Source organism: Emys orbicularis, chromosome 24 (genome assembly GCF_028017835.1).
Source record: "Emys orbicularis isolate rEmyOrb1 chromosome 24, rEmyOrb1.hap1, whole genome shotgun sequence".
In the NCBI taxonomy this organism is placed as follows: domain Eukaryota; kingdom Metazoa; phylum Chordata; order Testudines; family Emydidae; genus Emys; species Emys orbicularis.
Genome location: NC_088706.1, coordinates 2,484,206 through 2,506,205, shown reverse-complemented (window position 1 = coordinate 2,506,205; position 22,000 = coordinate 2,484,206). Strand labels below are relative to the sequence as shown.

Genomic DNA, 22,000 nt, shown 5'->3' with positions numbered 1-22,000 from the left:
ATGTGCTGCAACCTCTCCGAGTTGTGACTGTCATCTCAGGCCATTGAGGAAGAGTATGTCAGCTCCATCAGTGGTGTTGTCAATCTTGGAGTGGTAAGTAGAGTCACTGAGGTAGTCAGTGCCACAGTTGCTGAATGTTTTGGCACCAGCAGGGAAACTGATGTAGACAATAGAGGTGATTCAGGCTCCTGCAATATAAGCATATCTGCCAGTGCTGTAAATCTCTCTGATGCCATCTGGTGCTGTAGAGTAGACAGTCTACATGGTGCTGTGGTCTCTTCAAGTAGCAATGTCATCCCAAACTGCTGGGGTTGCTGTGCCTGATGTAGCAATATCACAGAAGCTTTTGCTGGTGCCAAATGTGACACCAAGAAGAAAGAGCCCCTGACTGAAGGCAGCTTCATCAGTGACAATTGTGATGATTCCTCAGTGTGCCACTTTGGTGCCAAGGGAGCTTTGGTGGGAACCACACTGGGCCACAAAATCTCGGTAGAAGAGTGGTTTGGGGGAGGAGATCTCCTTTTGGATTAGCTCTTTGTAGGGGATCTGCCCCTGGAACTCCCTGAGCCATAAGGGAACTCTGAAGTTCTTTTATTGGGCTTAGTCACTGAAGCTGAAAAGGGAGCCCCATGAGTCAGTGAACCCATGCTCATGCCTGAGGTGCCGTCTTTCTAAGTTGCCGGGAGGTGCTCGACCCCCGCTCCGCCCCAGGCCCCACTCCCCCCTGCCCCCAAGCTCCCCCCCACCTCTTCCCGCCCCATCCACCAATCATGCCCTGCCCTTGCTCTGTGCCTCTCCCCCAGCACCTCCTGCACACTGCTGAACACCGGTGTGTGGGAGGCACGGGGGGGGGGGGTGGGAAGGAGGAGCTGATCAGTGGCTGCTGGTGGGTGCTGAGCACCCGCTATTTTTTCCCTGTGGGTGCTCTATCCTTGGAACTGGGAGCCAAGCAGGGCCTGCCCAGGGTGGGGGTTGGGCAGAATTGATCCCAGCTGGGTACCCTCTGGGGCCTGGCCAGGGCGGAGGTTGGGGCCACGTCTCTCTGCCCAGGGTAGGGACCAGGCAGCACTGAAACCAGCCGGGTGCCCTCGGGGCGGGCTGGGCTGAGCGCAGGGGTCATCACATGACGTAATGCAATTAAAAATTCATCGTTCAGTGCCGGGGCCCGGGCCCCCGGCGGGGCAGTGGCCACAGGCCGTGTCACGGGTCGCGGCAGGCGCTGGGGCAGCGGCCTGCTCGGGGTGGGGGGCTGCAGCAGGGCCCCTCACCTCACAGCGCTCCAGCCCTGCTCAGCTAGGCCCCGCCCCGCCCACACTGTCCCGAACTGATTGGTTCGGCCGCCTGCCAGCCATCTTGACGCAGTCTCCCATTGGGTGCTGTCTGCGGAGGTCGCGATGCGCCCGCCCTCCGGCGTCCCTGGCGGCCGCTGATAGGCGGCAGCGGGAGCGGTTCTCCCCACTCCCACCGCACCGCGTCGGTGCCTGGCAGCCAGAGGATCGGCCCCGCCGCCATCGCCATGGGCACCCGGGACGACGAGTACGACTATCTCTTCAAAGGTACCGCGGGCGGCCTCCCCTCCCCCCCCCGCCCCGCCCCGCGCGGGCCCCAGGCCACGGGAGCGGCCCCTCGTCCGCCGCCGGGCTCGCGGCGCTGCCTCGGCCCGTCGGCCGCGGGCGGAGCGGGTCGGGTCGGGGCGGCCGGGCCCGGAGGAGGCGCAGGCCGCTGGGCATGTTCGGAGGGGGGCGGGCAGCGGGGCCTGCGGCGCTCGAGGGGCCGCGTATCCCGGGCCAAGGGACGGCGCCCACCAGGCTTGGCAGCCTGCGGGGGATACGGGGCGGTATGTGGGATCTGCCGCAGGCAGCGCTCAGCGTCTGTCGCCGGTACCTCCCGCCTGCCCTCCGGCCGCTCTCTCGCTTCCCTCTGCGGGAGGGGATGACGGGGGGGGCCCGAGCGTGTCCTCTTGGTTTCGCCAAAGTCGGGGGGCTGGTGGCGGCTCTGGCTTGATGCCCAGAGCACCTGTGTCACTCCCGTATGTTTTTTCAAGCACCTTGGAAAACCCAATATTTTTAATTTAGTGAAGAATATGTTCCTAACTAAGCGCTTGGAAGTAGAGAAAAAGGTGTGAACACAATTTTTTCTGTTCTTAGGCTCTGGCTGTCTCTCTGTTTTTAAGCACTTTAAAGTGTGTGTTTAATGCTTGGCTGCCTAAGGCTATGTCTACACTACACAGCTTTCAGCGACATGGCTGTGCCGCTACATCTGTGCCACTAAAAGTCGGGCAGTGTAGCCTCTGTTTGTTGACTCTCCTGAAGACCAAAAACTTCCACCCCCAAGGAGCGCACCTGCCAACAACACGCTATTCACACTGGTGCTTGCCTTTCTGGGTATGGGAGGTGTTAACACCTCTGAAAGACAAAAGTTTTGTCATTCAATTGTCAGTGTAGACATAACCTTAGAAACAACAGGTTAGCATCAATTTAAATTTTCCAAAAAAACTACCTTTGGGTTGAGACCCAGCGCAAGAAACTTCAGCTCAAGTGTTGCTCAAATATTGCTAAATAAAAATGGGGGTTAGAGTAGAAAACTCTTATCCACTTTATCTCTAGAGTCGCTGTAATAAGCAGAAATTCCTTTATTGCTATCCCAATAGTGCTGCAACTTTCTAACTACTGGACAACTTTAAACTGGGATTGCTCAGTATATATTTAATTCCAACATGAAATTATTACGTTAACTTCATAAAATTATCTGAAGCTGGTTGCTGAACCTCTGCAGAAGTTTTTAGTATTGGCAATTTCTCTTGAGAGACTGAAATGACTTTGTGCTCGCATCCAAAAAATATTGGTGGTGGATGCTCTGGAGTTTTAAGGGGGTGTGTCTGTGAACACAAATATCTCATTGTCACAACTTCACTGGCAGTAGCAATGATGGTTGCACTAGTGTAGAGTGACTGCTGGCCCCAGCAGATCTGTGACACTGGCAACAATGTTGCTACCACCAGTTGAGTTGCAACAGTGTGATATTCTAGGAGCACAAGCTGTGGGTTGATGACATCTAGGTGTGTAGTTGATTTTGGAACTGGAGTAGGATGTGTGTGTTTTCTCTGATGAAAACCTTCCTGAGTATTTGAAGTTGATGTGTATTGTAGGACAGTTGCAAATAGCAGTACTCCAAGTGGTACTCCAGGACTCTCTCTACACTGTAACAGTGTCCTCACAGTGAGTTAGTGTGCTGTAGATTCACACACTGCCTTGCCGTGCTGGAACTTGCTATATAGACAAGCACTTGTTCTTTTCATTGGTGTCCATGCATATACATTTTGCTTACCAGGGAAAAAATGAGTTTTTTTTCCATTAGCAGCAGTTTACTGTGTCTCTTACTTTCATGTAAAGTTAATATGTATTGCACTATATGACCCACTCATTTTAAGAGCTGCCAAATAGTTGGAAAAACTTTTTCTTTTCCCCCGCCTCCCTTAAAGCACAATTGATTAGCTTCCAAAGTATGCTAAGCTGCCAGGCCTGGTACTAAATCCCATCAGCTTTCCAAATGATTCAATATCCTAAGACTTTAAAGCTTGACAGCTGTCTTATTCTTTTCCCTTTCAAAAAGAATTTGATTAAGTTGATGAAAGTACGCCACATTACATGGATCTTGTTTAAAAAAATCTATGCTGTTTAGAAATATCTGAACTTAAATTAGACTTTAAATTTTCAGGGGGGGACTGCTTTTGTATTTGTATTGTAAAGTACTTTCTAACAATTGTTTACTGAGGGGGGACCCTGTTCTATGTGACTGAGAGCCTAAATTCCTTAGGGTGGGGACCATGTCTTCTATGTGCCATATGGTGCTGGAAATGCACTGATGTTGCTTAGATATTTTTTTTATTATTAATTTATCTCTTGGCCCAGCAGTAAAAAATCTGTTGTGCTGTTCCCCTTCTAGCGCTGGGATCATTGATACCAGAGAAGGAATAATGTAGTGGCTCATGATTCTGACCTGGAAAGAGATGGGGCTGCCGCTAAGGCTGTGCCCCCAGAAGTAATAAGACTGGGTAAGACCAACTTCAGTCCCCACTTCCTTGTGAAACCATATATCAGGTGTTGTGCAGGCACAGAAGAAATTATTGGTGTCTGAGTGAATTTTTTGCGGGTATTCTGACCTGCCCTTATTTTTATCTGTTCACTGGCTTTTTGAGTTGTTTCTACCTCTGTTCCAGCAGCCATACACATGGTGGTCTGAGCAGGAAGGAGATGATTGCATTTCTGGAAGGATTTTTGAATTTTACTCTCTATGTTGAGGGGACAGAATACGCTAACCACTTTCTCTGAAAAGGACCTGGTATTTATCTCTTGGTGCATCTTTAGGGTACAATTTAACTCTAATTTTAGTTTTACAGACACATTTTGCTAACGAAAGATATGTACTAATAATCCTCCCAACTTACACATTGGAGTGGCTCTTAGTAGACCTAATGAGGCTTAAAAACTTCAGGTTTCAGAGGGGCAGCCATGTTAGTCTGTATCAGCAAAAACAACAAGGAGTCCTTGTGGCACCTTAGAGACTAACATTTATTTGGGCATAAGCTTTCGTGGGCTATAACCCACTTCATCAGATACATGGAGTGAAAAATACAGTAAGCAGGTATAAATATAGAGCACTAAAATGGGAGTTGTCTTACCAAGTGGTGGTGGTGGGGGGGGGGGGGGGGGGGTCAGTGCTAACGAGACCAATTCAATTCGGGTGGATGTGGCCCATTCCCAACAGTTGACAAGAAGGGGTGAATATCAACATAGGGAAAATTATTTTTTGTAGTGACCCAGCCACTCCCAGGTCTAATTTGATGGTGTCAAGTTTGCAAATTAATTCCAGTTCTGCAGTTTCTTGTTGAAGTCTGTTTCTGAAGTTTTTTTGTGGAAGAAGGGCCACTTTTAAGTCTGTTGTTGAGTGTCCAGGGAGATTCAAGTGCTCTCCTACTGGGTTTTGAATGTTACAAGTCTTAATGTCTGATTTGTGTCCATTTATTCTTTTGCGTAGAGACTGTCCGGTTTGGCCAATGTACATGGCAGAGGGGCATTGCTGGCACATGATGGCATAGATCACATTGGTAGATGTGCAGGTGCGAGCCCCTGATGGTGTGGCTGGGTCACTACAAAAAATAATTTTCCCTCTGATACTCACACCTTCTTGTCAACTGTTGGGAATGGGCCACATCCACCATGATTGAATTGGCCTCATTAGCACTGACCCTCCTACTTGTTAAGACAACTCCCATCTTTTCCTGTGCTGTATATTTATACCTGCTTATTGTATTTTTCATTCCATGTATCTGATGAAGTGGGTTATAGCCCACGAAAGCTTATGCTCAAATAAATTTGTTAGTTTCTAAGGTGCCACAAGGACTCCTCGTTGTTTTTTTAAAAAAACTTCAGAATCACACTTCAACTGTTAAAATATTTACTGCTCTAGAACTTCCTTTATAAAATCTTGACTTCAGTAACTTTTTTTGTTGGCAAAAATGGTTTTCAGCAGCTTTAAGAAAAATCATTTAGCAGGTGGAAGAATTTTAAATTGGGCTTTTCTCTCTTCACCTAGTGACCAAGAGGAAAAACAGCAAAGTTTTATGTGAAATGATTGCATAAACCGACTGTTCAGAATTTGAAAATGGCTGAGAAACTTGAGCATGAACTGTTACAGCCAGGTTTCAGAGTAGCAGCCGTGTTAGTCTGTATCCGCAAAAATAACAGGAGTACTTGTGGCACCTTAGAGACTAACAAATTTATTACAGCCAGCTCACTGTTTTGGTGTTCCCTCACACAAAAGAACCCCACCCCCTATCTAACCACCCCCCCCCCCCGCTCCCTGTCCCCTGACTGCCCCAACCCTATCCACACCCCCGCCGCCTGACAGACCCCCTGGGACCCCGCCCCCTATCCAATCCCCCCTGAACCTCTGCCCCATCCAACTGCCTCCCTGTCCCTTGACTGCCCCCCAGGACCCCCTGCCCCATATCCAAAGCCCTGGCCCTCTTACCATGCCGCTCAGAGCAACATGTCTGGAGCCGCGCCTCCGGGCCGGAGCCAGACACGCTGCTGCGCTGCCCTGCATGAGTGCGCAGCCCCGCTGCCCAGAGCACTGCCCGCGCAGCGGTGTGGCTGTTTGGGAGGCGGGACAGCAGGGGAGGAGCCGGGGGTAGCCTCCCTGGCCAGGAGCTCAGGGGCCGGGCAAGACGGTCCTGCGGGCCATAGTTTGCGCACCTCTGGTTTAGACTCAAATACAAATACACTCAAATAGTCTCCGTTTTGGGTCAGGACCCCTACAATTACACATTGTGCAATTTCAGATTTAAATAGCTGAAATCATGAAATTTACTATTTTTTAAAAATCCTATGACTCTGAAATTGACCAAAATGGACCTTCTCATGGCCAATGATTGGTTAACCTCAAAAAGCTCAATCTATTTAGCTTACCACGATAAGGCATGTTTTCAAATCCTTTACTCATTCTTGTGGCCCTTCTCTGAACCTGCTCCAGTTTATCAATATCCTCCTTGAATTGTGGGCACCAGAACTGAACACCGTATTCCAGCAGTGGTCACACCAGTGCCAGCTACAGAGGTAAAATAACCTCTCTGCTCCTACTCTGGATTCCCCTTTTATACATCCCAGGATTGCATTAGCTGTTTTGGTCGCAGCATCACCCTGGAAGCCCACCCCAAATCTTTCTCAGAATCACTGCTTCCAGATAGTCCCCCATCCTGTAAGTATGGTCTACATTCTTTGTTCCTGAATATATATAACTGGTATTTAACCATGTTAAAACTACGGCTGTCAAGCGATTAAAAAAAAATTAATCGCAATTAATTGTGCTGTTAAATAATAAGAGAATACCATTTATTAAGTATTTTTGGATGTTCTCCACATTTTCAAATATATTGATTTCAGTTACAAAACAGAATACAAAGTGTACAGTGCTCACTTTATATTATATTTTATTACAAATATTTGCACTGTAAAAAAAGAAACAAAAGAAATAGTATGTCAATTCACCTAATATAAGTACTGCAGTGCAATCTTTTTATCATTAAAGTTGAACGTACAAATGTAGAGTTATGTACCAAAAAAAATGCACTCAAAAATAAAACAATATAAAACTTCAGAGATTACAAGTCCGCTCACTCCTCCTTCTTGTACAGCCAATCGCTCAGACCAAGGTCGGCAACCTGCGGCTCCGGAGCCACATGTGGCTCTTTGGCTGCCCCCTCGTGGGCAACCGTTTTTTGAGGGGGTGCAAGGTGGAGGCTCTGGCTGGGAGGTGCTTACCACAGGCGGCTCCCAGCTGGCAGTGCAACAGGGCTTAGCAGTCTGCCTGTCTGCCCTGGCCCCACGCCGCTCCAGGAAGCAGCTGGCTACTGGCACGTCTCTGCGTGCCCCTTGCTGGGAGGGGGGACAGCGGGTCTCCGTGCGCTGCCTGTTCCTGCAGGCACCGCCCCTTCAGCTCCCGTTGGCCGGTTCCCACACACCCCCTGCACCCCAATCCCCTGCTTTGTAATCAAGGAAGACTGGCACCTGCATGCAGGGGATTTGGAGTCTATTACAAAGCCAGGGTGAGGTTCACATAAGCACTGCAGCATGGGTATAGTTATTGTGTCGTCTCAGGTATGCAATGCTCCTGGCACTCTATGATTCAGAAGGGCAGAGACCACTCAGACTCCAGGAAGTGAATTACTGTGACCCCCTGCCAGGATACTGGCCTTATTCAGAGCCTCACTTGAGGGACTATCAGGTTACTTGCAGGCCCTGTAGCAAATGTGTTTTAACAAACCAAAATCTGAATGCAAGTATTTGCAGGAGAGATGGGTCCAAAGTTGTTTGTATATCGGTAACATCAGTAGGCCCCAACTGAGATCAGGTCTCCATTGTGCTAGGTGCTGTACAAACGCAGTGGGTGTGCCTACATTGCAATCAGGAGAATGATTGCAGCTCTGCTAGCTTTAATTTAGCTACCCTGGCTAAAGATATCCGTGAAGATGCAATGGCATGGACCCAGCATGGTTTAACACTGCGGCCACGTACCCAGGCTGTGGGCAGTCTGGTACAGTCCTTGCTGAAGCACCTCGATTCTAGTTGCATTAAAAGTATTGGCGAGTAGTAATAACTTGAATATGTTCAATTATTATTAGTTGATAAATTCTAACTCTACTAGGAGCTTTGCGTGTGATACAGCTCTCGAAATATTTTGGTCAAAGACAAAAACAAAAAAAGGCTCTTCTTTGAAAGGTTGCCAACCCCTGGCTCAGACAAACAAATTTGTTTACATTTGCAGGAGGTAATGCTGCCTGCTTCTTGATTATAATGTCACCTGAAAGTGAGAACAGGCATTCGCATGGCAGTGTCGCAAGATATTTACATGCCAGATGCACTAAAGATTCATATGTCCCTTCATGCTTTGACCCGCATACCAAAAGGACATGAGTCCATGCTGATGACGGTTCTGCTCGATAACGATGCAAAGCAGTGTGGACCGACGCATGCTCATTTTCATTATCTCAGTCAGATGCCACCAGCAGAAGGTTGATTTTTCTTTTTTGGTGGTTCAGGTTCTGTAGTTTCTGCATCGGAATGTTGCTCTTTTAAGACTTTTGAAAGCTCCACACCTCGTCCCTCTCAGATTTTGGAAGGCATTTCAGATTCTTAAAACTTGAGTGCTGTAGTATCTTTAGAAATCTCACTTAGTACTTTCTTTGCGTTTTGTGAAATTTGCAGTGAAAGTGTTCTTAAAGCAAACAACATACGCTGGGTCATCATCTGAGTCTGCTATAACATGAAATATATGGCAGAATGCGGGTAAAACGCAGAGCAGGAGACGTACAATTCTCCCCTAAGGAGTTCAGTCACAAATTTAATTAACACATTAAAAAAAATGAGCATCAGCACGGAAGCATGTCCTCTGGAATGGTAGTCAAAGCATGAAGGAGCATATGAATGTTTAGCATATCTGGCATGTAAATACCTTGCAGTGACAGCTACAAAAGTGCCATGTGACCACCTGTTCTCACTTTCAGGTGACATTGTTAATAAGAAGCAGGCAGTATTATCTCACGTAAATGTAAACAACCTTGTTTGTCTTAGCGATTGGCTGAAGAAGATGTAGGACTGAGAGGACTTGTAGGCGCTGAAGTTTTACATTGTTTTGTTTTTGAGTGCAGTTATGTAACAAAAATCTACATTTGTAAGTTGCGCTTTCATGACAGAGTTTGCACTATGGTACTTGTATGAGGTGAATTGAAAAATACTATTTCTTTTGTTTTATCATTTTTACTGTGCAAATATTTGTAATAAATATACACTTTGAAAAAACATCCAAAATATTTAATAAATTTCAATTAGTATTCTATTGTTTAACAGTGCGATTAAAACTGCAATTAATCGCAATTAATTTTGAGTTCATCACGCCTTAACTGCGATTTAATTGACAGTCCTAGTTAAAATGCATTTTGTTTTCTTGTGCCTAGCTTACCAAGCAACTTAGTTCACGCTGAATCAGTGACCAGTCCTCTTTATGTACTACTCCCCCAATTTTGTCATCTGCAGATTTGAGTGGTGGTTTTGTTTTCTTCCAGGTCATTACTACAATTGTTAAATAGCGCAGGGCCAAGAACTGATCTCTGTGGGTCCCCACAGGACACATACCCGCTTGATGATGATTCTCCACTCTCAAGTACACTTTGAGATCTATCAGTTAGCCAGTTTTTAATCCATTTAATGTGTGCCATATTCATTTAAAATCATTCTAGTTTTTCAATCAAAATGTCTTGTGGTACCAAGTCAAATGCCTTACAGAAGTAAAAGTAATTGTGTTCACATAATATACTTAGATCAACCAAACTTGTAATCTCATTTAATATAGCAAGTTAGTTTGACAGGATTATTTTCCATAAATCCCTGTTGATTTGCATTAATCAGTTATCTCCTTTAATACTTATTAATCAATTCCCATATCAGCTGCTCCATTATATTGCCTGGGATTGGTCAGCTGACCAGCCTATAATTACCCTGGTCATCCTGTTTGAATTTTTTAAAAAAATTCACACAACATTAATTTTCTTCCATCTTCTGGAACTTCCCCAGAATATCGGCATTAATGGTCCAGCAAGCTCCTCAACTTGCATCCAAGAGTTTTAAAAGAGCTGACTATTTTGACCTGCTGATAAGTTTACCTTTAGTAGCTGCTGTTTAACACTCTCCAGTGGAATGGAAATTGTTAATCACCATGTGATGAATCTGTATAATCTGTATTTTCCCCAAATACAGAACTGAAATATTGAAAATTTCTGCCTTTTCTGCATTATTTCTGATGATTCTACAAATAGTAATGGACCAGATCCTCACACTGGTATCTTTTTGTTCCTAGTATATTTTAAAAAACTCCTCCTTATTGTCCTTAACTCTGCTGGCCAGAGATTTCCCCTTGTGCTCCTTTGCATCCCTTAGGAATTGTAGAAAATGAATAGCTACTGATTTATATTCATTACTATCAACCTCCCCCCCCCCCTTTTTTTTTTTTTTTTTTTTTTTTTTTTTTTTAATAGCTGCCTTCACTTCCCCTCTAACCAGCAAAGCCTTCTTCCTCAATTGTGGCTTTTTGGGCATCTAGTAAAGTGCTCTTAAATGATTCCCAGTTATCATTCACATTCTTCTGATTGGTTGCAACACTTCTTGAGTTAGGAGACTGTCCTCTAGGTATCTTTTACTTTATGCAATAATAAAGAAGGTTTTCAAAGCCAAAAAATCCATTTATTGAAAAGAAACACAACTGCCTGGGAAACAGAAAGGGCAAGGGGGTGGGGTAGGGAACGGTACAATCACAGATTTGTGTATGTCCTGTCTGGAGTGCTGTGCAGTGAGTGCTGCACTTCAGGATGGCTATACTGCATGGTGATGGGGGTTGAGTGCAGTGGGTAAGGGTCGTAGTTTTCAGGGCTGGGTGGTGACAAGAACCCGGATGTTGGGGAAAGTGCGTTGGAAGTGAAATGGGGGCACAAGGGAAAGAGTTTTGGGACAAGGGCTGCAGAGGGAGAGGGGAGGGCGTGGTACTGCATGGCTACGAGCGCTTGGATAGAGTCTGCTTGGTGCTCCATGATGCTTATCAGCCGATCCGTGCTTTTCTGCCGGAGCACCGCGCTTTTGTGCCGGCCCTCCTCATTCTGCTGGTGGATCCTCCTGGCGCTCTCCCGCCACTCCTACACTTTTTGATTTTTCATTACTTGAATGCTGCATTACTTCATGCAACATGTCTTCCTTGCTTCTATGGGGCCTCTTTCTGATTCTTTGGAGTCTTTCGGCCGGTGATAACACTGACGGCTGAGATCTCAAGGTTGCATCTGTAAAGGCAAAATGCAACACTTAACAGAGGCAGCATTGTTCACACCAGACAGAGCAATGATTCCCCCATACTTAAGGGCAAGCACAGTTTACACAATCGCATAATTTGCCCGTCCCAAAGCGAGCGCACATAAACCCACGGGAGCCCCAAAATGGTGAGTAAGCCCAGGGTCAAGCGTGACTGATTGTTTCACGGCCATACTGTCCTCTGGGTTTCTGTGCCATGGGGAGAGCCAAAAGCGGCAGGGAGCCCCTATACTGAACACTGTCCCCACATTTTCCTCAGGAGTTCATCCTGGAAGATATCTGGCTGCTGAGGGTGACCTGGGAAGGAAGGGAGGGTCTTCTACTGCAATGCGGCTTCTGCCCTGGCCCATATGCAGCTTGCCTGTGTGCAGCAATGGTTCCCCCACCCCTCATGGCAGAGTGGTGCGGACAAGTTAGCCTTACTGGGACAAGGACCACAGTGGCTCTCCTGAGAAACCTGCACAAGCGCATTGCCCAAGTTCTGGATGAGACCTTTGAAGAGATCACTGAGGCCGATTACCACGATGTGAGAGAGCACATCAATGCCCTATCTAGGCATGCATGCAGCCCTAATCCTCCTCGCCCCAAGAGCCCCCACCGAATAACTTCCTTCCCAAAATAAAAGCCGCTTACCGGGAACCTCCTCTGGTGTTTGTCCTTCCCTCAAGCACCAGCCGCCGCGACTGGCTACCTTCCTCCTGGCTGCATACATCTAGGGATTCTGGGGTGCCTTCCTCTGCCTCAGCACACTCACTCCCGCTTTGCTGCTCCTCCTCCTGCCTTGTTGAACTGGGCTCTGAAGTGTCCATGGTGGTACTCAGAGTGGAGGTGGGGTTACCCCCAAGTATCGCGTTCAGCTCTTTGTAGAAACGGCAGGTCGCGGGGGCAGCACCGGAGTGGTTGTTCGCCTCGTGGGCTTTGCGGTAGGCATTCCACAGCTCACTTTAATCCTGCACTGCAGTGCGTCCCGGTCATGGCCCCTTTCCATCATGTCCCTTGATATCTGCCTGAAGGTATCGTAATTCCTATGGCTGGAGCACAGCTGGGACTGGACAGCTTCCTCCCCGCAAACACTGAGGTCCAGCACCTCACCATTGCTCCATACCGGGGATCGCCTGGCGCGTGGAGGCATGGTCACCCGGAAAGATTTGCTGAGAGCACTCCACGCCTGGCTGAGCAAACAGGAAGGGGATTTTCAAAATTCCCAGAGAATTTAAAGGGCGGGTCTGATGGTTAGTCACCTGAGGGCAGGGCAGTAGAATTCAAAGTGATGACCAGAGTGGCTAGAACAGGCATTGTGGGACACTTCTGGAGGCCAATCGGAGCGCATTAACAGGACAGGTCGTCCACACTGGCGCCATGGCACTCCAGCGGGGGCGCATCAAACGTTATTCCACTCGCCGAGGTGGAGAACCAGGAGCGCTCTAGCCGCGGAGTTAGAGCGCTCTACGTGCCTTGCCAGTGTGGCAGGGGAGTGAGCTAGTGCGCCCGGGGCTCCTTTATTGCGCTCTAACTCGCAAGTGTAGCCAAGCCCTCAGTGTCTGACTACTCTGGTTTAGTAAATAAAAATAATCAGAACTGAATGTATTTTAAAAGCTTTTGTAACTTTATCAAGACTTCCCTCACTCCTTGGTTCTTACTCTGCATCCCAACTATTGGGGATATTTCATATACTCAGTCACTTAAATTGTTTGAAACTGATTAGTGCAACTTTCTTTAATATAGTCTTTTTTTTTTTCCCCATCCAGGCTTTCGAAAAAATAGTACATCAGTTCTTGTTCATGTCAACTAAATAAAACTTGGAATTTTTAGGCAAAAACCACTTTTAAGTGGCATTCTAAAAATGTGTATGTATAGTCTTGTTTCCCTCCTTCCCCCTTCAAATTTCCAACATCTCAGTTGGCAGAGGAGTATTTGGCAAATGTCAGGTGGATTAGTGCTGAGTTTTGGCAGTGTTTTTTGTGGGATAGGAGCCAGGGAAGGGGGTAACTTCAAAATAGGGTTTTTTCAGTCACTGATTAGTTAAAATTTTAAGGCAAGAGGAGGCCATTATATCATTTCACAGTCTGACCTCACATATAACATAGATCATATAATTTCACCCAGTTACTCCTGTATTGCCCCATATAACTTACCGTAAAGAACTAGTCACAAATGTAACTGTAATTCCACACATACACTACTAGAATGTTAGTGTCACAGTTGAGCACTTGGATTAGGAAATGCCAAAGCTAAGATTGTACACAGCCTTAACTCTGCCCCTTTGTGCATGTGTAAAGACTATCATAATTATATGATCACATTCTATTTCTCAAATGACAAATATCTATAGTATTACAACCTTAAATACACATTTATCATCTTGGAATACCTTTTTCAATTTTTGGCTTCTGTGGTGCGTAGCAGGGTTGTCAACAATATTTGTATGAGGCTCTTAGGATCAACAAACCCTTTTCTCTTCCAACTTCTTTACCAGAGTACTGGTGGGACAGGCCTTCTCTAGAGGATGGAGAGGGTATTTCTTGCTAGCTTGATCCTTTCTTGGTGTAAGAAGCAAAGACCAGTAGTTTTTTGTCCAGGTGAGTGAAAAAGCATTCATCCTCCTGTCCTTCCCATCTTAGGCTTTGTCTACACCGCAAAATTTAAATCATCCTAAGTTAAGTCAACGTACAGCTCCACACTAGCTCCTTCTGTTGGCGGTGTGCGTCCTCCTCAGGAATGCTTCTACTGAGGAAACTGACAGTGTGGAGCAATGTGTGAAAGTGAAATGAATTATATTAAAGAAATAGAATGAATTAAAGAACGTTGTATGTACCTTTAAGTAGAAATGCTGCAAGCCAGGGGGCAGGAAAGCAGACATTAACTGCTTAATAAATTGCCCCCCTTAAGGGCAATTGGTGAAGCATTAGCCTTAGATCGATAAGAGTTAATAAGAAAGCAGGATATGCATATTGTGCCCTTGCAAATTTTACAATTTTGCTCTCTCTGTCCCTTTGTTTAGTTCGCACCTTTTTATCTGTATAAATAAGACTGTTTGAATCTTGCATGGAGGCTCACATTATCTGAATGTTTTAGCAGAGCGCTGTGCTAATAAACAGAGTGGTCTTGACAAAATTGTGAGTCCTGATTCTAACTTTGACAATTGACAGCCTGGAGCCCCGACGCTGGGGCTGACAGTCCGGTGGGGGAAGAGCCCAAGCCTGGCCGCCTCCCAGTGTGAGGGATTGGGGGAAGGAGAGCCCAAGTCTGGCCATCACCTGGGCTCTCCTTTTACCCTCCCCCCCCCCCCCCCACTTCCTCCCTAGTCCCTCATCAGGAGGTGGCAGCAGAACTCTGGGCTGTCGTGAGATGTCAGCCAATGGGCAATGTAAGTAACACAGTGTCTACGCTGACGCTGCGTCATCCTAACTACATCAACCTAAGTGTTCTGCCTCTCATGGGTGTGGAGTTAAGTCAGAGACGCAGTCACTTTCGTAAAGGGAACACAGCTTGCTCCTAAGGTAATCATGGACCTGATATGTTTCTATAGACTTCATTTCCATGTTCAGATCCAACCTTTGACAGTGAGGTAATCCCTTATTAGCATATATCGGCCACTGTGACAGGTTTTTTTTGGATGTTAAATTCAATCTGTTACTGGGGTCTTCCGGTTCTTCAAAAAGTTTGGAATGTTTGTCACAGAGGGCTGATGCCCTCATGTCACAGAGTCTCAAGGATCCTTTGCTGCTGCTATAGACAAGGATTGCAATGGTGGGGATGAAATATGATTCTATGATAAATCGATGTAGTGGGCGACTTGCATTGGCAGGAGCAGCATTGTAGTGTAGACAATTAGAGCTAGATCAACGTAAGCTGCCTTACGTCAACTAACTCTGTTGTGTAGATCAGGCCTTAGAAATATCTGAACCACCACTCCTTGCGGGGGGGTCTGTTATCTAGGGTTGCTTAAAAATCTATGATTTAAATAAAAACTAGATTTGTTTAAATTGGATTTATTTAATTTTTTTCTTTTTAAAAATCTGTTTAATTTTAAACTTGAAATAACAACCTGTGCTAAGTCTTAAACCTCCTATAGTATATTTATGTTAAATAAAAAATAATTCAAGCATACATGTTTACTGCTGAAGTTTTAAAGAAAGTCAAATCACCGAACTGGTGGAAGTCACAGTTAAGCACCTGGAACATGCAGAAGAATATTTTCTTTATTTCAGTTCATTCAAAGCTGTAAAAGCAGGAAAGCTTATTTTCCGCCTCCAATCTCTGAATTAAAGAGAGAGTTCTTTTTGTGGATATAGACTAACATGGCTGCTACTCTGAAACCTGAATTAAAGAGGTCTGTGATGATGAAATTAAATTTTTATTTCTAAAATCTTCAAGGGTACGGGGACCAGAAACAATCAGTTCAATTCACTGACTACAGATAATACGTCCTTTAATAAATTAAAGTACAAATATGTTCTCAAACTTCTTATGTATCCAGAAATATTTACTAAACTAATGAAAAGTTTTTTAAATGTCTTGTGCATTTTTAATTGAATTTAAATTACCATCCAAATGCAGCTTAACACAGATCATGAGTAGAGAAATTAATCATCTAATAATAAAAAATCCCATTTTTTAACCATACAAAAAATTAAAAATTAAGAATTTTAAATGTATATTAAGCAATATAATTGCGTAAATGTGTATGGATATGGTGTATGCTTCTGGCTTGCAGGCAGAAGTACCACATTTAGTGAAGAGGAAGTCTGTGAGGTGACCTACGACCCACCCACTATAATTCACCCTTGCAATAACGGGATGTCCCACGTGCAGTCTGTCTGTGCCTCTTTGACCCTTCAACTTCGGTAACCTCTTTTGGAAAAGGGGTGCATGATGCTCATATTCTTTGCTGTGATTGGTGAGGGTGGCTTTTGTTAATTTGACCATTTCCATTTATTTATTGCTTGCTAACTTGTGCACTCCCTAATGTAGGGATTTAAAAAAAAAAAAAAAAAGAGTAGTCCTTGTACCTATAATTTCCCCTCATGGTCCCACAAGAGCATCAACTTTAGGCTCCTCAGCCATCACCTCTCTTGGATGGAGACCTTTGTCTTTGTCCCTCCTAACCAGGGTTTTTCCGGGCTTCATAGTTCCTTGCCTGCACTGAGAGTTGCTCCAGGAAGGTAGACTGCCGAACAGGCCTGTTTCTGCACTTTGCTACCTCCTCAGGCTATAAACAGTGTAATTGCCGCAGTAAAGTTACCACACAGCTCTTTCTAAGCAAGTACATTTATTCTTAAGGTAAAAGCATTAGAACGTCTTAAAAAAAAAACAAAAAAAACAAGCTTGCATGGATACCCATAAGCTTAACAGAGATCATCTCCCCAAGAGCTCCAGTTGGTGTCAGTCCTTTCAACCATTCCCTAAAGATTGGGGCCCTCCCCTTGGACAAAGCTGATCCTGTCCATTTTGCTAGATCAGAACAAAGACTGACTCAGTTTAAACTCAAAAATAACAGGAGTACTTGTGGCACCTTAGAGACTAACAAATTTATTAGAGCATAGAGCTTTATTTATGCTCTAATAAATTTGTTAGTCTCTAAGGTGCCACAAGTACTCCTGTTATTTTTGAGGATACAGACTAACACGGCTGCTACTCTGAAACCTGTCATTATGCAAGTTTAAACTCAGGCTCTCTAGTCCTTCCTTTGTCTGTTGGCCTCTGGAAAGTCCATTTTGAACTAATAAAAGGGAGCCTCCCCGGGGGGTGGTACCTCAGTCTGGAGGTGTTACAACGTGAGGGAATTTGCCTAATTACCCCCGCTGTTCGTAGTTCCTAAAGGGATGTGGTTACCCTCCCCCATTGAATTATATATGATCCCTGTCCCATAATGATACATAAACTTAATATGGTAAGATCTCACAAAGAGATGTAGGCAATTGCCTAAAATGTCTAAGTCCCTGTAATGTTCTGTTAAAGAAACTTGTGTGACAAATTTGGCTGAGAAAATAAGTTGTTGATTTGGGGGAGAGGGGATTGTATCGGGAGGTCAGCAGCTGACCAAAGAATAAAGGAGCAACCTGTTTATCTCCTTCGAATGTGAGCACAGGTGCAAGCCAGGACTGGGTTTATATCTGAATACATGTAATGGTAAGTGTAGCTGGTCCCAGATTTAGGAAATGGCATTGGGAGCTGGCATTCATTTAATTTCATCTAATTGCAAGTATTTTTGTAAAATTGATAGATCTGCTTGTAGTAAAGATCTCTTCAGTGCTGTTTATACCAGTGGTTTGCAACCTATTTACCACTGTGGTAAGTGTTTTATGTGGACCATAGCCAATACGACCTGTATGGCCCTGAGGATGTCACATGGACCGCAGCTGTGTGCTGATTTAACCGCAGGTTAAGAACCGCTGGTTTATACCATTTCTCTACAAAGTTTAGTTGGAACCTTGCCATGTTCAGGTGGAGACTTTCTAATGGTCATTTACCAACAATGATGTAACCTACCAGAAACTGGCTGCTGGATGAATTACAATTTTACACTATGAAACATGAGTTTCTTTCTTTCAGATCTTGCTCATAGTGGTAAGTGTCTGACTATCTTTCTTTCTGCCTAACTTTATGTGAAGCTCTCACTTATGCCTAAGGATCAGAAACGTCTCAGAATGAAACCTGTGCTGAAGGGATTGCAAATAATTGTTTGTTTTAGGGGTTTTGTACTCCGCATCTGGGCAGGCAGCGAGTGGCTGATAAAATTGTGTTGACTGGGACTCTGGAGTAGGGACGAGTAATCTTCGGTCACGTTTCACATGCAATGAGTTGAAGTTTCCCAAGTCATAAAATATTATCATTAATTCCTTCCACAAATATCAAGATAAAGGATTAATTTTGATATCTTCCAGTTGTGTTGATTGGGGACTCTGGAGTAGGGAAGAGTAATCTTCTGTCACGCTTCACTCGCAATGAGTTCAACCTTGAGAGTAAGAGCACCATCGGGGTGGAATTTGCCACCAGGAGCATCCAAGTGGATGGGAAGACGATAAAAGCCCAGATCTGGGACACTGCAGGGCAGGAACGATATCGTGCCATAACGTCAGCGTGAGTATTACCCAGCACCAGCTCTCTTTTGCTCCACTTCTCATGCATCTCCACCCACAGTAGAAGGAAAGAAACCAGTTTTACTTTCTACTCCCATGGTTAATCTGCAGACTAAATCTGCAATCAGTGAGGCTCAATAGAGCAGTGGTTCTCAACCTTTCCAGACTACTGTACCCCTTTCAGGAGTCTGATTCGTCTTGAGTACCCCAAGTTTCACCTCACTTTAAAAACTACTTGCTTACAAAATCAGACCTAAAAATACAAAAGTCACAGCATACCCATTGAAAAATTGCTTATTTTCTCATTTTGTTTATGTATGAAATGTTAGTTTGTACTGACTTCGCTAATGCTTTTTATGTAGCCTGTTGTAAAACCATGCAAATATCTAGATGAGTTGATGTACCCCCTGGAAGACCTCTGCGTACCCCCAAGGGTATGCATATCCCTGGCTGAGAACCACTGCAGTAAAGAACCACTATCATGCTACTTTTACAGTCCCTTTTCGGAGTACAAACCCACACTAAAGAGAGTGACTCTATCAAGCCTTGGGGATGGGATGGGGAGGAGTCTAGATGAATATGGTGCAAAGTATTGCTCATTTGGCATGATACTGTATGTAAAGCAGACTCTGCCATTTAGGGATGTAAGAGTTTAACCAGTTAACCGATCGGGTTGATGCTGATTGGTTTCTGTTAATAATTAAACTCTGTCCAGGGTCCCTCTCGGCTGCCAGCCACGCGTGCCTGGGGAGCCCTGGGCCTGAGGGTGGCAGCAAGGAGCCCCGTGTAAAATGTGGGGGTGCTGCAGCACCCCCTCGGCCCTAGTTCCCCAGGTAAACATTTAATTGTGTAACTGATAGAATTTTAATCGGTTACACAGTTACCGTTTTTACATGTTATTTACATCCCATCTCATCTCCCATCTCCTAGAACTGGAAGGGACCTTGAAAGGTCATCGAGTCCAGCCCCCTGCCTTCACTAGCAGGACCAAGTACTGATTTTTGCCCCAGATCCCCAAGTGGCCCCCTCAGTGATTGAACTCACAACCCTGGATTTAGCAGGCCAATGCTCAAACCACTGAGCTATCCCTCCCCCCAGGGCCGGCTTTAGGAAGTGTGGGGCCCAATTCGAACATTTTCGGCGGGGGCCCCGGCAGGGATGACTTTAAAAAAAACAAAACAAAACAAAAAAAACCCTTTCATTTCTTCCATGTATTATTTAGTTTCCATAACTATAGAAATAACAAAATTATATATTATGTACATTGCTGGCTGGAGGCAGGGCAGGGGCTGGCTGGAGGTAGGATCTGGCTCCGGGCAGGGCAAGGGGTGCGGGGCTGGCTCCGGGCAGGGCAGGGGGTGCGGGGCTGGCTCCGGGCAGGGCAGGGGGTGCGGGGCTGGCTCCGGGCAGGGCAAGGGGTGCGGGGCTGGCTCCGGGCAGGGCAAGGGGTGCGGGGCTGGCTCCGGGCAGGGCAGGGGGTGTGGGGCTGGCTGCGGGCAGGGGCTGGCTGCGGGGCCGCTGCGGGCAGGAGGGGCTGGCTGCCGCTGCGGGCAGGACGGGGTGCGGGGCTGGCTGCGGGCAGGACGGGGTGCGGGGCTGGTGCGGGCAGGAGGGGCTGGCTGCCGCTGCGGGCAGGACGGGGTGCGGGGCTGGCTGCGGGCAGGACGGGGTGCGGGGCTGGCTGCGGGCAGGAGGGGCTGGCTGCCGCTGCGGGCAGGACGGGGTGCGGGGCTGGCTGCGGGCAGGACGGGGCGCGGGGCTGGTGCGGGCAGGAGGGGCTGGCTGCCGCTGCGGGCAGGACGGGGTGCGGGGCTGGCTGCCGCTGCGGGCAGGACGGGGTGCGGGGCTGGCTGCGGGCAGGGGGTGCGGGGCTGGTGCGGGCAGGAGGGGCTGGCTGCCGCTGCGGGCAGGACGGGGTGCGGGGCTGGTGCGCTGCGGGCAGGACGGGGTGCGGGGCTGGTGCGCTGCGGGCAGGACGGGGTGCGGGGCTGGTGCGCTGCGGGCAGGACGGGGTGCGGGGCTGGTGCGCTGCGGGCAGGACGGGGTGCGGGGCTGCCGCTGCGGGCAGGAGGGGCTGGCTGCCGCTGCGGGCAGGACGGGGTGCGGGGCTGGCTGCGGGCAGGACGGGGTGCGGGGCCGGTGCGGGCAGGAGGGGCTGGCTGCCGCTGCGGGCAGGACGGGGTGCGGGGCTGGCTGCGGGCAGGGGGTGCAGGGCTGGTGCGGGCAGGAGGGGCTGGCTGCGGGCAGGACGGGGTGCGGGGCTGGTGCGGGCAGGAGGGGCTGGCTGCGGGCAGGACGGGGTGCGGGGCTGGTGCGGGCAGGAGGGGCTGGCTGCGGGCAGGACGGGGTGCGGGGCTGGTGCGGGCAGGAGGGGCTGGCTGCGGGCAGGGGGTGCGGGGCTGGTGCGGGCAGGGGATGCAGCAGGGGCTGGCTGCGGGCAGGGGGTGCGGGGCTGGCTGCGGTTAGGGCAGGGGCTTCCCTGCTTCTACCGCCCCGGCCCTTTAAATAGCTGCCAGAGCCCTGGGGAAGCTGCGGGGCTCCAGCGGCTAGTTAAAGGGCCGGGGCGGTAGAAGCAGCGGGAGCCCCGGACTTTTTCAATAGCCCCCAGAGCCCCGCAGCCCTACCCCAGGGCTCCAGCAGTGGGGCTCTGGTGGCAATTTAAAGGGCCTGGGGCTCCAGCCCCTGCTGGGAGCCCCAGGCCCTTTAAATTGCCCCCTGGGGAAGCCGTCTGCCCCGGTACAGCGTACTGGCGGCGGCAAGGGCACGGGGCCTGATTCAGGGGAATCGCCTGAATCGGCCTAAAGCCGGCCCTGTTAATGCCATTAGGTAACCCAGAAAGTTCTGTCTGATTCTCTCGCTGCCTAAAATGTACTACCTTCATTAGGTGTTTTAGTCACATTAATAGTAGTCTCTCTTAATAAATGGGCATTATTTGATCCTTTAGTCCAGGCACGCAGGCCCAAACAAATTTAGAAGTGCCCATTGACTTGGTTTCCAATTTGAGACACCTGGGATTTGGTTTTCAGAGGTGCCAGCCATCACAGATTCATTCGAAGTCAGTAGGAGCTGTGGGTGCTCTACACCTCTGAAGTCACTGAGTTAAGCACCCAAAAACTGGAAGCCAGTTTTGAAAATGTTGGCTTCTAAGCATTGAGCATGTCCCTCTAGACACCTAGTTCTGAGATCCTTTCAAATAAGAGGTCTTCTCAAAAGTGAAGGATGTCTTGATATTATCTGCTGGCATTGCTGAAGGTTGCACACTGCTGAGATAAGTGCATGGTTTATCCATTCATATTAATTTACAGATTTGTATTGCAATAGCTCCTAGAGACCTAATCAGGCATTAGGCTTCATTGTGCTAAGCACTGAGCGTGCGCGCACACAACAGAAGATGGTCCCTTCCCCATTGAGCTTACCTACCATTCCCTCCCCCAAAAGACAGGCAGTATTTTTTTGTATTTTAAAAAGAGGATAAGTAAAAATTGTGCAATCTGCTTGGACTTTTTT

General features: G+C 47.4%; 1 protein-coding gene across 1 annotated transcript in view; it reads left to right on the top strand.

Moving 5' to 3' along the window:
• Positions 1 to 1,460: 1,460 nt before the first annotated feature.
• Positions 1,461 to 22,000, top strand: part of RAB11B (RAB11B, member RAS oncogene family) — a 32,022-nt gene continuing 11,482 nt past the window's right edge. The window contains exons 1-2 of the mRNA XM_065422167.1: positions 1,461 to 1,556; positions 18,299 to 18,494. Of these exons, the coding sequence (XP_065278239.1) occupies positions 1,517 to 1,556; positions 18,299 to 18,494 (236 nt within the window). The 5' untranslated portion in view covers positions 1,461 to 1,516. The remainder of the gene's footprint in view (positions 1,557 to 18,298; positions 18,495 to 22,000) is intronic.